Source organism: Pygocentrus nattereri, chromosome 2 (assembly GCF_015220715.1).
Source record: "Pygocentrus nattereri isolate fPygNat1 chromosome 2, fPygNat1.pri, whole genome shotgun sequence".
NCBI lineage: Eukaryota > Metazoa > Chordata > Actinopteri > Characiformes > Serrasalmidae > Pygocentrus > Pygocentrus nattereri.
The window spans coordinates 53049664-53064007 of NC_051212.1; the positions used below are offsets into that span (position 1 = coordinate 53049664).

Below are 14344 nucleotides of genomic sequence, written 5' to 3' on the forward strand. Positions count from 1 at the left end.
ACTGAATCCAGGTGTTCCAGTCACTTCCATGGCCACAGGTGTATAAAGCCGAGCCCCTAGGCCTGCAGACTGCTTCTACAGACATTAGTGAAAGAATGGGTCGCTCTCAGGAGCTCAGTGAATTCCAGCGTGGTGCCGTGATCGGACGCCACCTGTGCAGCAAGTCCAGTCGTGAAATTTCCTCACTACTAAATATTCCACAGTCCACTGTCAGTGGGATTATAACACAGTGGAAGCGATTGGGAACGACAGCAACTCAGCCACGAAGTGGTCGGCCACGTAAAATGACAGAGCGGAGTCAGCGGATGCTGAGGGGCATAGTGCGCAGAGGTCACCAACTTTCTGCAGAGTCAATCACTACAGACCTCCAAACTTCATGTGGCCTTCAGATCAGCTCAAGAACAGCGTAGAGAGCTTCATGGAATGGGTTTCCATGGCCGAGCAGCTGCATCCAAGCCTTACATCACCAAGCGCAATGCAAAGAGTGGAATGCAGTGGTGTAAAGCGCCGCCACTGGACTCTAGAGCAGCAGTGTAGGACAGTTAACTAGGGCACACTACCTAAGGGTTCTAGAATGCAAGTATGCCCTAGTTAACTGTCCTAGAACATGTATGGCCCACCTAAGTGTTCTAGAACATTTAGGTAGGGCACACCTGTGGTCTAGAATGCTTATCTAGTGCTCACTTGTATTCTAGAATGGTAGTACATTTTTGCTACTGAATATAGAACTGCACACAATAGAGAGTTTAGAATTGTATAGAATGGAGTTCTAAGTTATAATTAAGCAGTAGAACCCGAGAGGGAGTGTGTTCTCCTGAAATGACATCCGGCTGTGATCTGGTGGCTGTAGATCATCACAGCCGTGATGTTAACTTTACACTTGAGAAAACTCTACACTCGAGAAAACTCTACGTTCAAGAAAACTTTACACTCGAGAAAACTTTACACTCAAGAAAATTTTACCCTTGAGAAAACTTTACACTTGAGAAAACTTTACACTTGAGAAAACTTTACACTTGAGAAAACTCTACGCTCTTTATATAAATCTGCTTTTGCGAGAGTAGAAAACAGGTTGGAAACAAAGTGTCCATCAGTTTGTCCTTTCAGTGCGGGGCCCCTAAGGTGACATGGAGATTATTATTCATTTTTTTAAGGTGTGGCCACATATTATTATATTGAAGCCAAAAATGATCATACTGGGGCCACAGATTAATATATTGAGGCCATTAATTATTATACTGATGTCACAAATTGTTATATTGAGGCCAGAAATTAATATATAGAGACCATAATTTACTATATTGAGGCCACATATTCGTATACAGAGGTCATAAGTTACTATATTGAGGGCACAAATTCATATATAGAGACCACAAATTCATATATAGAGGCCATAGGTTACTATATTGAGGGCACAAGTTAATATACAGAGGCCATAAGTTACTATATTGAGGGCACAAATTAATATATAGAGGCCATAAGTTACTATATTAAGGGCACAAATTAATATATAGAGGCCATAAGTTACTATATTGATGGCAGAAACTACTATATAGAGGCCATAAGTTACTATATTGAGGGCACAAATGAATATATAGAGGCCATAAGTTACTATATTGAGGGCACAAATTAATATATAGAGGCCATAAGTTACTATATTGAGGGCAGAAACTAATGGATTGAGAAGTATAAATATAATAGAAATGCATCTTGTGGTCTCAGTATAGTAATTTGTGGTCTCAGTATATTAATTCGTGCTCACGCATTATTATCGCCTCCCTTTGAAGTGACGCTTTGGAACGACCCTACAAAATGTCTGCCATGAGTGCGCTCCCTCCGTAGTGCCCTAAGTAGGGCGCACCCGTGCCGTTTGCTCCGGGCTGCGCGCGCATCGCCCCTCGTGGGCGCGCAGGACCAATGAGCGCGCAGAGGGAGCGTGTCTGCAGCCCGAAGCCACGCCCCCCCTCCCCCCCCCCCGCCCTGCTCCAGCTTCAGCACTGCTGGAACTGAACAGCGACCGTCCGCGATGAAACGGCGCGGCTCCGCGCGATCAAAGCCGCTCGCTCGCCTTTCCGTCCGACTTAACACCCCGTGACTGTCGACCTGGGTCCAAAGGACCAGCACGCGGCGGAACAACGCGGGGAAAAATGTGTCGCGAGCGTCCAGAGGGTCTCGGTCCAGTAACCCGTTGTGCTTGTTTGTCTCGCCCTCCGCTCGAGCGGGATGTGGCTGTTTAGGGGATGGAAACGCACAAAGGACGAGAGTGAATGAAGACAAACAGCCGGAGCCGCTGCTTCTGAACTGGATCTCGGAGCTGGAGCGGATGTCTCGCCAGAACCACACAGGCTTTCCAGGTTTTCCATTGGAGCTGCATTGCCACCGAGGTTGGGTTGGGCATGTCAGCAACCCCAGCGCAGCGCCTGCCTCCCCCTCACCACTGACATGAGCACAAAGACGAAGAGGAGCAGAGGGCTCAGAGCTGCAGCGGGACGCGGGAGGTGGTGGGAGAGCAGAAGCAGGGGGACACGGGCTGACCCCGGGGCGTCCGGGCTGCGGGAGGCCCCTTCAGAGCCGGGGACGAGCTCCAAGGGCAGTGCGGCACCGGGGCTCCTCGCACTAGGGCAGGAGGAAGTGGCCACACACCCTTCCCCCAACACCGATATACGGTTTCGTCCACAGTTTGGCCCTCCCTCAGCAAAGCCTGGCTTGACCACACGTCCTGAAGCACACCTATGATGTCTGTGTTGGCATCTCAAGACTTCTGATGGTCCAATGAACATACTGGTGAGGTGTCTCCTCATCTGTCCATCGCTGGTCACCGTACTGACGCTCTTTATAGCCAGGGCCATGGGTTGCATCCAGAGCATCGCCTGCAAGCCGCGGGTCAGGCGCGAGAACATCGTGGTCTACGACGTCTCGGCCTCCATTGACCAGTGCCCGACGGTCATCGAGGAAAACTCGCCCATCGTGTTGAGGTACAAAACCCCTTACTTCAGGGCTTCGGCCGGGATCGTCATGCCACCCGTGCCCAGGAACGAGACGTGGACGGTGGGCTGGATCCAGGCGTGCACACAGATGGAGTTTTACAACACGTATGGCGATGTTGGCATGTGAGTAGAGCTGGACCTTGTCCCAAACCGTTCTCAAGAAACCTCTCCGCTGACCGACCCAACATCCTTCAACAAACTGCAAAGTTGCTGGCAGAGAGCTTAATACTGATCTACCTTGACCATCATTCTCCAACACCACAACTCTCCACCAAACATCAACTTTTTTTAGCAACAAGCTACCATACACCAACATCCTCCAACAAGCACCACCATTCTTCACCCAACAAACACCATAATTCTCCACCAAGAACCATCATTCCCCGCCAAACACATTCATTCATCACCTAGCACCATCATTCTCCACCAAGAACCATCATTCTCCGCTAAACACCTTCATTCATCACCTAGCACCATCATTCTCCAACAAGAACCATCATTCTCCGCCAAACACCTTCATTCATCACCTAGCACCATCATTCTCCACCAAGAACCATCATTCTCCACCAAACACCATTATTCTCCACCAAACACCATCATTCTATAAACACTACCATTCTCCACCAAACACCATTATTCTCCACCAAACACAATTATTCTAAAAACACTACAATTCTCCACCAAACACCATCATTCTACAAACACTACCATTCTCCACCAAACGCCATCATTCTACAAACACTACAATTCTCCACCAAACACCTTTATTCTCTACCAAACACCATCATTCTACAAACACTATTCTCTACCAAACACCATTATTCTCTACCAAACACCATCATTCTACAAACACTACCATTCTCCACCAAACGCCATCATTCTACAAACACTACCATTCTCCACCAAACGCCATCATTCTACAAACACTACCATTCTCCACCAAACGCCATCAATCTACAAACACTACCATTCTCCACCAAACACCTTTATTCTCTACCAAACACCATCATTCTACAAACACTACCATTCTCTACCAAACACCATTATTCTACAAACACTACCGTTCTCCACCAAACGCCATCATTCTACAAACACTACCATTCTCCACCAAACACCATCATTCTACAAACACTACCATTCTCCACAAAACACCTTTATTCTCTACCAAACACCATCATTCTACAAACACTACCATTCTCCACCAAACACCATCATTCAACAAACACTACCATTCTCCACCAAATGCCATCATTCTACAAACACTACCATTCTCCACCAAACACCTTTATTCTCCACCAAACACCATCATTCTACAAACACTATCATTCTCCACCAAATGCCATCATTCTACAAACACTACCATTCTCCACCAAACTCCATTATTCTCCACCAAACACCATTGTTCTACAAACACTACCATTCTCCACCAAACACCATTATTCTCCACCAAACACCATCATTCTCCACCAAACGCCATCATTCTACAAACACTACCATTCTCCACCAAACACCATTATTCTCCACCAAACACCATTATTCTCCACCAAAGACCATCATTCTACAAAGCCTGTCATTCTCCAAGAGACATCATCATTAATCATCATACTGTTTCAGAATTAGAACTGAGAAGCCACATAAACCAGAATGAATTGGAGGAGAACATTCTAGACCCTCACCTACAGGTATGGCGCACCATCCCAACGTTTTGTTTGTAAGCGTTTGCTGGAGGCAACGTTGGGTTGGTGTGCTCTGGGCTCAGGGCAGAGCTGATGTGTTCGCTCTGAGGTGTTAATTAGATGGTGAGTGAACTGGGTGGAAGTGCAGCAGAGAAAAAACACACATCAGCAGTACAGCAGAATAAGAGAAGCTTAGAAACTGACTGTAAAGCGCTGCAACCAACCTCTAAGACTTTGGAGGTGAATACTGAAAATACTTTTGTCGTTTTTCATTTTTTGACATAATTTGAAAGTACCTGTTGTTCTTTACATTGTCTGGTCATTTCCTGATGACTGGACCAAAGGAAATGTCCCAAAATGACTTGGAAAAACATCTGGTTCCATTGACTTACATTAAAAGTAAGGTATGTTTTTTCCTTCTCCTGTAAAATTACCATTTTGGAGATACCAGGTTTTCTTCTGACAACAGCGATGTTTTCTGCATTATTTCTAGACTTAAATTAAGTAAACGAAGGGCACTCTTTGCACTTTTTCACAGATGGCTTCGGCTTTGGCTGAGTACTCTTTCCAAACGCAGTAACTATTGGTAAACTGACCCGATACAGAGAGATACAGATGGACAAAGAGTCAGCACGGAGAAATAATGAATGAAAAGAAGAAAATAAGACAATATGACTCATTTCACACACAGAGCAGCTCCAGCTTCAGTTCATTTTTCATTCAGGGTTTTTTTTTACAAGCACTTGAATGAAACACTCTCTTGTTTATTCACCAGTCGTTTTTTATTTGAGTGGTCATCAGCCAATGGTACCTGCATTGTGCAATGCATTACCTGAACAACACCTGTGTCCTCTGGGATGGACCAGTACCAGCTTGTTCTACTAAACTGAACTGGCACCAGAGAATGTACCTGTAAACTTGTGTGCCTTGAAACTTACTGGAGCTTACCACCTCTAATTACAGCTACGTCAGCCATTCAAGTGCAACCTCCTAATGATAAACTTGGAAGTCCTCATGTTTTGTTGAATAAATGCAACACCATGCACAGTACATCACATCGGAACACTGTAAAAGGGGAATTTTATATTTAACATAATTCGGTGTTTGAGTCATTCAGAGTGGGTTTGGTGTGAAATGGGTGATTGTAGACTCTGATCTCTTTAACGTGGTGGTGATGGGAACCAGGGGTCACTATGACTACAACACAAACATTTTATTTACTATCCAGAACCACCAGAGAACCTACACGGGTCTTCTGAGCTTAATATGTAATAAGCATGATGGAAAAATAGTCATAAAGACTTGGGAAATTTCTCTAGAACGGAGCGTTTCACACCAAAACGCTCTGAACCATTTAATTGTTCAGGAATTTTGGTTCGACTTCAACCATTTTTTACCATTAATGTGTTTACCTATTAGATGAACAACTATTGTTTCTAGTTCCCTGATGCTATGAAAACGAAACGGATTAAGCATATTCGAAATTATTCAATGTTTTCTCCTTTTACATTTTTATTTTTGTTCCTTGTACTGATTTAATGCCCTGGCCCCTTTTTGCCTCCCTGCAGGTCCAGCTGGGAGCTGCCAGAGCTCCGTGAAGGCCGAGTAAAGGCCATCAGTGACTCGGATGGCGTCAGCTACCCATGGTACGGAAACACCACAGAGACAGTGACCATCTCAGGCCCCACATCCAAGCCCTCACGGCTCACTGTCAGCATGAATGACAACTTCTACCCCAGTGTGACGTGGGCCGTTCCTGTCAGCAACAGCAACGCGCCCATGCTGACTCGCATCACGCGCGACCAGAGCTTCATCACGTGGCTAGTGGCGCTCAACAACGCCACCAAAGAGCGGATCGTGCTGCAGACAGTGCGCTGGCGCATGCGGGTGGACATCGCTGTGGACCCTTCGATGCCTCTGGGCTCCCGGGCTTCCCTGGTGGGCCGAACGCACCAGGAGCAGCCCCACATCCTGGCCAACAATGAACCTATCCCACCCAACGCTCTGGGACGGCCTAACGCCAACGACGCCCAGGTGTTGATGTGGAGGCCGCGGAGGGGGGCACCCCTGGTGGTTATCCCCTCCAAATAAAGACTGTCCACAGTGCCTCCCAATCACAAATAGATGGTAAAAACCGTTACAATGAAAGTATTCGTAGGGGCAGTGAACTGAGGGGAATAAAAAAGGGGGCCCTCTTGTGGTCAACCTTGGACAGTTCACAATGCCTCTCAACCAAAACAAAGAAAGATAGCAAAATACGATTAACAAGGAGCACTGGACCATGAGAAACAGTGACGCTGGAGGCCATCTCCTCCAAAGGACTGTTAGTGCCTCCCAGCACTAAAAGACACTTACCGTAAACGTCTGCCCTCTATGTTGGAGCTTTGGACCATGGGGAATGAAGGCAATGGAGGCTGGGGCCTGCACCTTCTGGCGCTCCTCCATGCTGCCTTGAGAGAGCGGACTTCTCTTAGATTCAGACTGATCCAAACCACTTGACCGCCTTTTCCAATCACTCTCTGGTTCTTGACCAGCCGTCAATCGATCGTTCAGGACTGCCTCACGCTGGATCTCACTGAAAACGCCACATACTGCATGAAGAAGAATTGTAGGCTACATTTGGTGCCATGTGGCACTAATTGGGTTGAAGTGGCATCAAAACGATGACCGTTACATGAAGCTGGGAGATTCACTCTTTAGCATTTTAGGACAACCAGCACAAAAGCTTTGAAGCTCACACACCACACAGAAAAGACCCTTGAGGCTTGAGGCTGTAATGGATGTTAGCTGAGATGTTTTGCTAGATGCGAAGTGGACGAGGGAAGCAATCTGAGCGGTGACCGAGGAGTGTCAAGGCGACAGTTTCACAAAAAATCGAATTTATGAATGTCTGAATTTGGCTTTTTTTAGTTTTCTTCGGTAGCTATGAGTCTAATTTATTGTTGTATGCAAAAGTCTGAAAACGTCTGGTCAAATGACACGTTTTGCTGAAGGGAAAATAAGTTAACACATCTGCGCATTTCAAGTTCAGTTTCTATTTATTCGCTGGATTTTTAGGTTTTTTTCTTTCAGTATGTTAAGTTCAGCAAATAAAGAGTAGATGTGCATTAAAATGTGCATAAGTGAGCTTTCTGTAGAGCACGTTAACTTATTTAACCTTAAAAAATCAACAAAATTGTGTCGTATGATCAGAGGCATTTTACGTACAGTTGTATCTAACAGGTAACACAAGAGAAATACCCCACCGATTAGCACTGTGTTAACTACATTTTGTCTGTTTTTACAAATAACAGAATGTCATACAGCAGGGATCATCAAATAGATTGACCTTGAGCCAAAATCTGGCAGAGCAAATATTCTTTAGGCCAGGCCTCCCACATAATTCTACCTGAATGCCATTTATAAGCTTTCTCAGTCCATATGTTACAGTAGAGCTGCCTTGAGTGCTACGAAGCCTAGTAGGGTAGTAAATGTACACCACTATTAGCTTACATAACGTTACAAATCTCATAGAAGAGCTAGCGGAAATCAGCCTTCAAAATGGGAGCACTGGCGTGAACCAATAAAGCACGGATTGAGAAATACTCAGTTATTATATACGCTGGATTGCATAGCCAACCTATCTAATCTGTAATTAAACATTCACTAATATAAAAGAAAACAGCAGCTCATGTTAGCGTATTCTCCATTATGCCTGTGGTCTGCTAGCACTTCTATGGGATTCAGTGCAATTAGGCCTAGGAGTTACATTAGGGGTGGGCGATACAGCAAAAAATATTGCGATGTTTCAAGACAATTTCATGATACATGTTATGAATTTCAATATTTAGTTAGTATCTATAATAATAAACCTACAATTACAATAAATTGTATTCAATGTTTCACAAACTACACAGCACTAAATCGAGTTAAACAGGGCTTATTGTGCTCACTTTGCAACGAAACACGTAGTCAGTCAGTGTTCTTTAAGTACTGCCGATGTCCACGATATGCTTAGAAAAACATATTGTGACATAAAGTATCATGATAACGATAAAATATTGTCATATTGCCCACCCCTAAGTCACAGTTTTCGGCCATTCCCGATTTAACGCTGGCATTTGAGGCTTAGACAAGACATCTCGGACTATATTTAAAGTTTCCATTTCTAACATCTGACGGAAACCTTTGGTCAGGCTACCACTCATATTCACAGCCAGTGACGTATCTAGAACTTCCAGAAGGCCCACAGGGCTGATTTTTCTCAAAAAATTGGTCCCATTGAAAAATAAAAACAAGATTCTTATCCGTTCCTAATTGTGTTAGTAGGTAATGTAAAGTGTAAAGCCTTCAGTTCAGCTCCTGAAATCCTAACCAATGGAAGCGCTCGCTTGGCTGTATCTGCCTAGATACCACGGAGAAAACAATCCTGATTGGACGATTTTCTGAGAATGTAACCTTTTTGTTTCTATAACCTTCCCAATGAAATATGAGTATTACTACAAGACTTGTAGAGTTTAAATACAAAAGCATGATCATTTTTTAAAACTAAAAATTTGCGAAAAATTTTAATACATTTTTAGGTTCCTAAAAATGATTAGAAGGCCTTGAGGGTTCCACCCTAGAAAATTACATTTACATTTACGGCATTTGGCAGAAGCTCTTATCCAGAGCGACTTACAGTTTGATCGTTTTACGCAGGTGGGCGAAGGCGGTGTTAGGAGTCTTGCCCAAGGACTCTTATTGGTATAGTGTGGGGTGCTGACCCAAGTGGGGACTGAACCCCAGTGTACACTACACCAACCACAATCCCCTATGTGCTCATGTATTTCAGGAGCTGTTGGTAGTAGAGCAGAATTCAATGCTTTATTCCTTTTTTATGGATTCATCATAAAAGTAATAGAACCAAACAAATGTTTTGATCCGTTGGAGCTATTTGATGATCCCAGTCTCAGTTTCTGAAACCAGCTAAGTAAATCTATTTGAGATTGTCCGCCTTGTTACTTGTACTAGCTGCAGCACTAAACTAAGGAAGCCAACTTCAGACACCAGTCATGTCTTGGCTGACTGACTCTGTTTGGGCTAAGGCGAATAATGTGTGAATCTGATTTTTTGCCAAACGGTCTCTTTAATTAGCGAGGTCTATAGGTCACGATGCTGTGGGTCTGGAAGGCTAGTGTCCTCCACTCGCAGGCGTGCTGACCCGAGAGAGCTGGTGGGCGGGTGTTTATCCTCGCGCACGAGTCTGAATGAGTTCCCTCGCTCGGCGGGCGCTGCACCATAGGCATTTTTCAGATTAGTCACATGCCATACGAAACTCCATCTGTGCGGCTCTCCGTTCGGCCCTTTCTCTCTCCTCCCAATCTGTCTCGCCCTCTCCTCTCCCACTGAGACTCCGTAGGTGCTTATTACGTCTCTGAGACAAATGTTCCACCTCTTACGTCTAACTCAGTCCAGCTCCTCAGTGTGCTTAATTCTGGAATTGTTGGGCAAACCCACAAGTTGGCTGCACTGCAGGCCAAAAAGTATGAAAACAGTTAAAAATATTTTAAAATGTGAACATTTGCCAACAACCACCACAACATGTTTATTTACATCTAGTTTAACCTGGAAAAGGTTCCGTTTCTCTTATATATTCTATTGGGAAAGCCTTGTTAAAGCGGACTTCCACCATGTTTTTTAGAATTCCTATATAATGCAAAGTCAATTAGAGTGATTTGGTGTGAACGCTCCATTCTATAGAGTCAGAATTGTTCACAGTGGTGGTGATGGGACATCTGCTTGTTTAACGACGTTTAAAGCTCAATGCCTCTTAGAGCTACCTCGCCGAAAGTTATTACACAAAATTGTTACGAATATGCTGTGTTATGCACAAAATCATATTTCATGATAGTTTTGCGATAAGCTTTTGGCCTAAAATGTGACTTTTAAAGGGCTCGTATCATTGAAAGCTGCATTTTCCTCGTTTATTTTAATAAATGGTTTCATTTAGTGTGCAAACATTTTTCAAATTTCAAAACATACAGTCCACTTCACAGTCAGTGCAGCCCATATATGAAACAAAGCTTTAAAAATGACCACTTTTGAATTCAGTGTCACGAGAACAAGTACATTTACGCAAATCCGCCTACTCAGCCTATAGCCATTTAGCCCCGCCCACTCACGCTGAAGCTATAAGGAGTGTTTCAGCGCGGGGTGCTTTTTGAATGAGGCACAGTATAACGTAGCCAATCAGAACAGAGCTCTGATACATATATCTGTCTTAAAGGTACCAAAAATAGTTTAACTCTAAATGACAGAGGCTGGTAAAAAGTCACGTAATAATGTATTATGACTGTTTTTAGTAAATAAACCCGCATAAAGGTTGTAAATGGACATCAGGGAAAAACAGGACACATTTTTTATGATTTATCACTTGTTTACCATCATTAACACTATATGTGAAGCTCAGGAGACATGTGTAGGTTCACTGGGTAGTAAATAAAATGGCTATATTTGTGTTGTAGGCATGGTGACCCCTGGTTCCTATCACCACCACTGTAAAGAAAATCAGCTTTTTTTATATCTAGACTGCTGAATTTTGCAGAAATTTTGAAAAATCAGTGCAATTTCCCTTCAACAATTTCTTACTGTGCATGATTTTGCTGCACACATTTAGGAACAAACCCATCTGCTCTGGTTTAGCGAGCATTTTATCGCTTAACTAATAATGTGCAAACGTGCTGTTGCTTCGTTTTTGGCCTGTAGTGAAGCAAAGGCCGAATGAGCGAAGGCCGTCTAGCTGGACGGGTTTTAGAAAAGAAAGGGTCTGGCTAGTTAGGGGCTTGAATTTCCACCTACACTTAAAGGTTTTGGCTGCACAAGTTTAAGGTGACCACAGCTGTTATGACTAAGCAGAAGAGTAATCAACGTTTATTATGTCTACTGCATTATTTGTGTGGAATGTTTTGTCTCTCCTACCTCAGATGGAAAAAAACCTTCTCAATGTGCCTCAGCTTGATATGGAAGCTCATTTCTGACCGTTAGAGGAGAAACAGCTCGCATGTTTCTCCTTCTTGACTCTTTCTGGCAGCATTTTTACTTCACAATCCCGGAACGATGACCAACTTTCACACATTTCTCAACACAAAATAATGACTTACTATGTCAAAATAATGACTTACTACATTTCAAGAAAGTAAGTCATTACTTTATTATACTAAATTATTATTTAAGGATGATAAGTCAGGATTTTGAGAAAATACGTCACTATTTGACATAGTAAGTTGTTTTGAGATACTGCAACATTTTCAGATATTAAGTCATTATTTTGAGATACTAAATCAAAGCGCTGAGGAAAATAAGTATTTCGAGATACTTCAGTCAAAATTGTGATAAAATGCCATTAGTCAACATTTTGAGGCAATAAGTCATTATTTGAAGATACCTTGAAGTCAAAAATATAAGAAAATAAGGCATTACCTCCGGATACAATGTAAAATTTAGGGAAAAAATCATCATTTAAAGACACTTAACTCAAAAAGTTGAGAAAACAAGTCATTTAAAGACACTTTGGTATCTTAAATTATGGGAATACATCGTTATTTGAAGATACTAAGTTAAACATTTGAGAAAAGTGAGAAAATAAGTCATTATTTTGAGATACAAACTCAAAATGTTCAGAAAATAAGAAATTCATTTAAAGACGGTGAGTCAAAAATACAAGAAAATGTCATTCAAGTCTAAATTTTGAGAAGATAAGTCATTTAAAGACGCTTAAGTCAAACATTTGAGAAATCGTCATTGTTCAAAGATGTTTAAGCCAAACTTTTGGAAAAAATGTCATTACTTTATATGAAGAAACGAAGCCAAAAATACGAGAAAATAAGTCATTATTTAAAGATACTGAGTCATTTTTAAGGTCTTAAGTTATTTACTGCATGACGTTGTTTTGACTCCAAATTTTGAGAGAATGCTGCCAGAAAGATAAAACATTGAAAAACCGGAATTTTTTTCTCTATCTGGCTGAAATGGGCCTCCTAGCTAACAGGGCTGAGGTTTAGATGAAGTCTTTAATGTAATGAAGCTCTAAATGATCCTCCTTTTAGCCAACGCTTCTCAGCACCGCCCGCTCTTATCCTTTCAACCTTGAAAACGAATGTCCGAATGAAGATAAGACACTATTGTTTTGAAGAAACAGGGAATGGACACACCAGCAGTGAATGTGTGGTTTGGAGACGCACCTGAGAGGCGTTTATTCCAGCATTTCAGTCTCGACCGATGACGTTTCAGCGTATGAGGTGACATTTAGACATGTTCTTCTTATTAAGGAACAGAAAAACTTTTAAGCGATCACTTTAAATGTATCGAAACTTTTGATAAGGAACATTATGAGAAAAGATTTATGAAAAATGAACACAATTATCGATTCATCCTGAAAAAGAGCTTGTTCACATATAATTTACCATTAAAAACAAGTCTATGCAATGGCAGAGTATTAGCAAACTGTGGCCCATGAGCATGGAAAGACCTTTAAGTCAGTGTGTGCAGCGGCGACTGAAGAGATGTTTTTCCTTTTTCTTGCATGCAAACTTGTTTTTTGCATAAAAAGCAGACTGTGACGTGACATATATTTCTGTTGAATGCCCAAGCTAAGAGCGGTGAGCTCGGATTGGTCACTTTTTCCCCCTCCAAGCTTCTAATAAAAGAACACTGAGCATCTCTGAGAAGGTCGATTTCTTTACTTCAGCAGTTCTCAGAAACGCCACTAGGGGGAAGGCTTTCATACAGGAAAGCAAGGATAAAGCGGTGTCCCTGGTGAAGTGAGTCACTGAGATGCTTCTACACTCACTGGCCACTTTATTAGAAACACCAACCTGCACTTCCTCTTACTGGCCACTTTATTAGAAACACCCGCCTTGTGCTTTTACTCACTGGCCACTTTATTAGAAACACCCGCCTTGTATTTCCACTCACTGGCCACTTTATTAGAAACACCCGCCTTGTATTTCCACTCACTGGCCACTTTATTAGAAACACAAACCTGCACTTCCTCTTACTGGCCACTTTATTAGAAACACCCGCCTTGTATTTCCACTAACTGGCCACTTTATTAGAAACACATGTCTTATATATCAACTATATAGTTGCACAGATACAGACTGTAGCCCATCTGTTGTCCTGTGCTCTCTACCCCATTCATCACTGGTCAATTTCTGACCACATTATCATTGCTGACCAGACCTAATTTAGGTGGTAGTGGTATTTTTGGCCTTTGTAGGCACATCTGCGTCACTGCTGGGTTAAGAATGGCCCACCATCCAAAAATATCCAACCAAGAGCAGCTCTGCGGTCAGAAACTGACCACTGATGATGGCCTAGAGCAGCATTTCCAAATCTTATGTGTCAGCTGAACCCCTTCAACCTACATTATTTGCCTCAAGTGCCCTTTTAAAGAGGTTAAGTAGACCAACCTTAAATAAAACATTAAAAAAGAGAAGTGTTTCGTTTCAGGTTTGCATTTATATTTTTAAGACTTTTGACTTCAGACTTTATTTAAGAAGCTGCTCGAAAGTTAAGAAATTTAGGCCGTTTTGCCATGAAGAGCGAGGCTTCTGTTACTTTAAATCATAAATTAAAAAAGCATCACAAATGTAATCATTACAACTGAATATACTTTTTTTTCAGTGTTTTATTTCCACTCTTTCCCTTCATTACAGCTTC

The 14344-nt window shown here is 42.6% G+C and overlaps 1 protein-coding gene across 1 annotated transcript; it reads left to right on the top strand.

Annotated features, from left to right (window-relative positions):
• The first annotated feature begins 1992 nt into the window (after nucleotides 1-1992).
• On the top strand, nucleotides 1993-13342 carry fam78ba (family with sequence similarity 78 member Ba). The gene is made up of 2 exons (XM_017703348.2): nucleotides 1993-3110; nucleotides 6232-13342. The coding sequence occupies exons 1-2, from the start codon at nucleotides 2773-2775 to the stop codon at nucleotides 6752-6754; spliced, it is 861 nt and encodes a 286-aa protein (XP_017558837.1). The 5' UTR covers nucleotides 1993-2772; the 3' UTR covers nucleotides 6755-13342.
• The last annotated feature ends 1002 nt before the right edge of the window (nucleotides 13343-14344 follow it).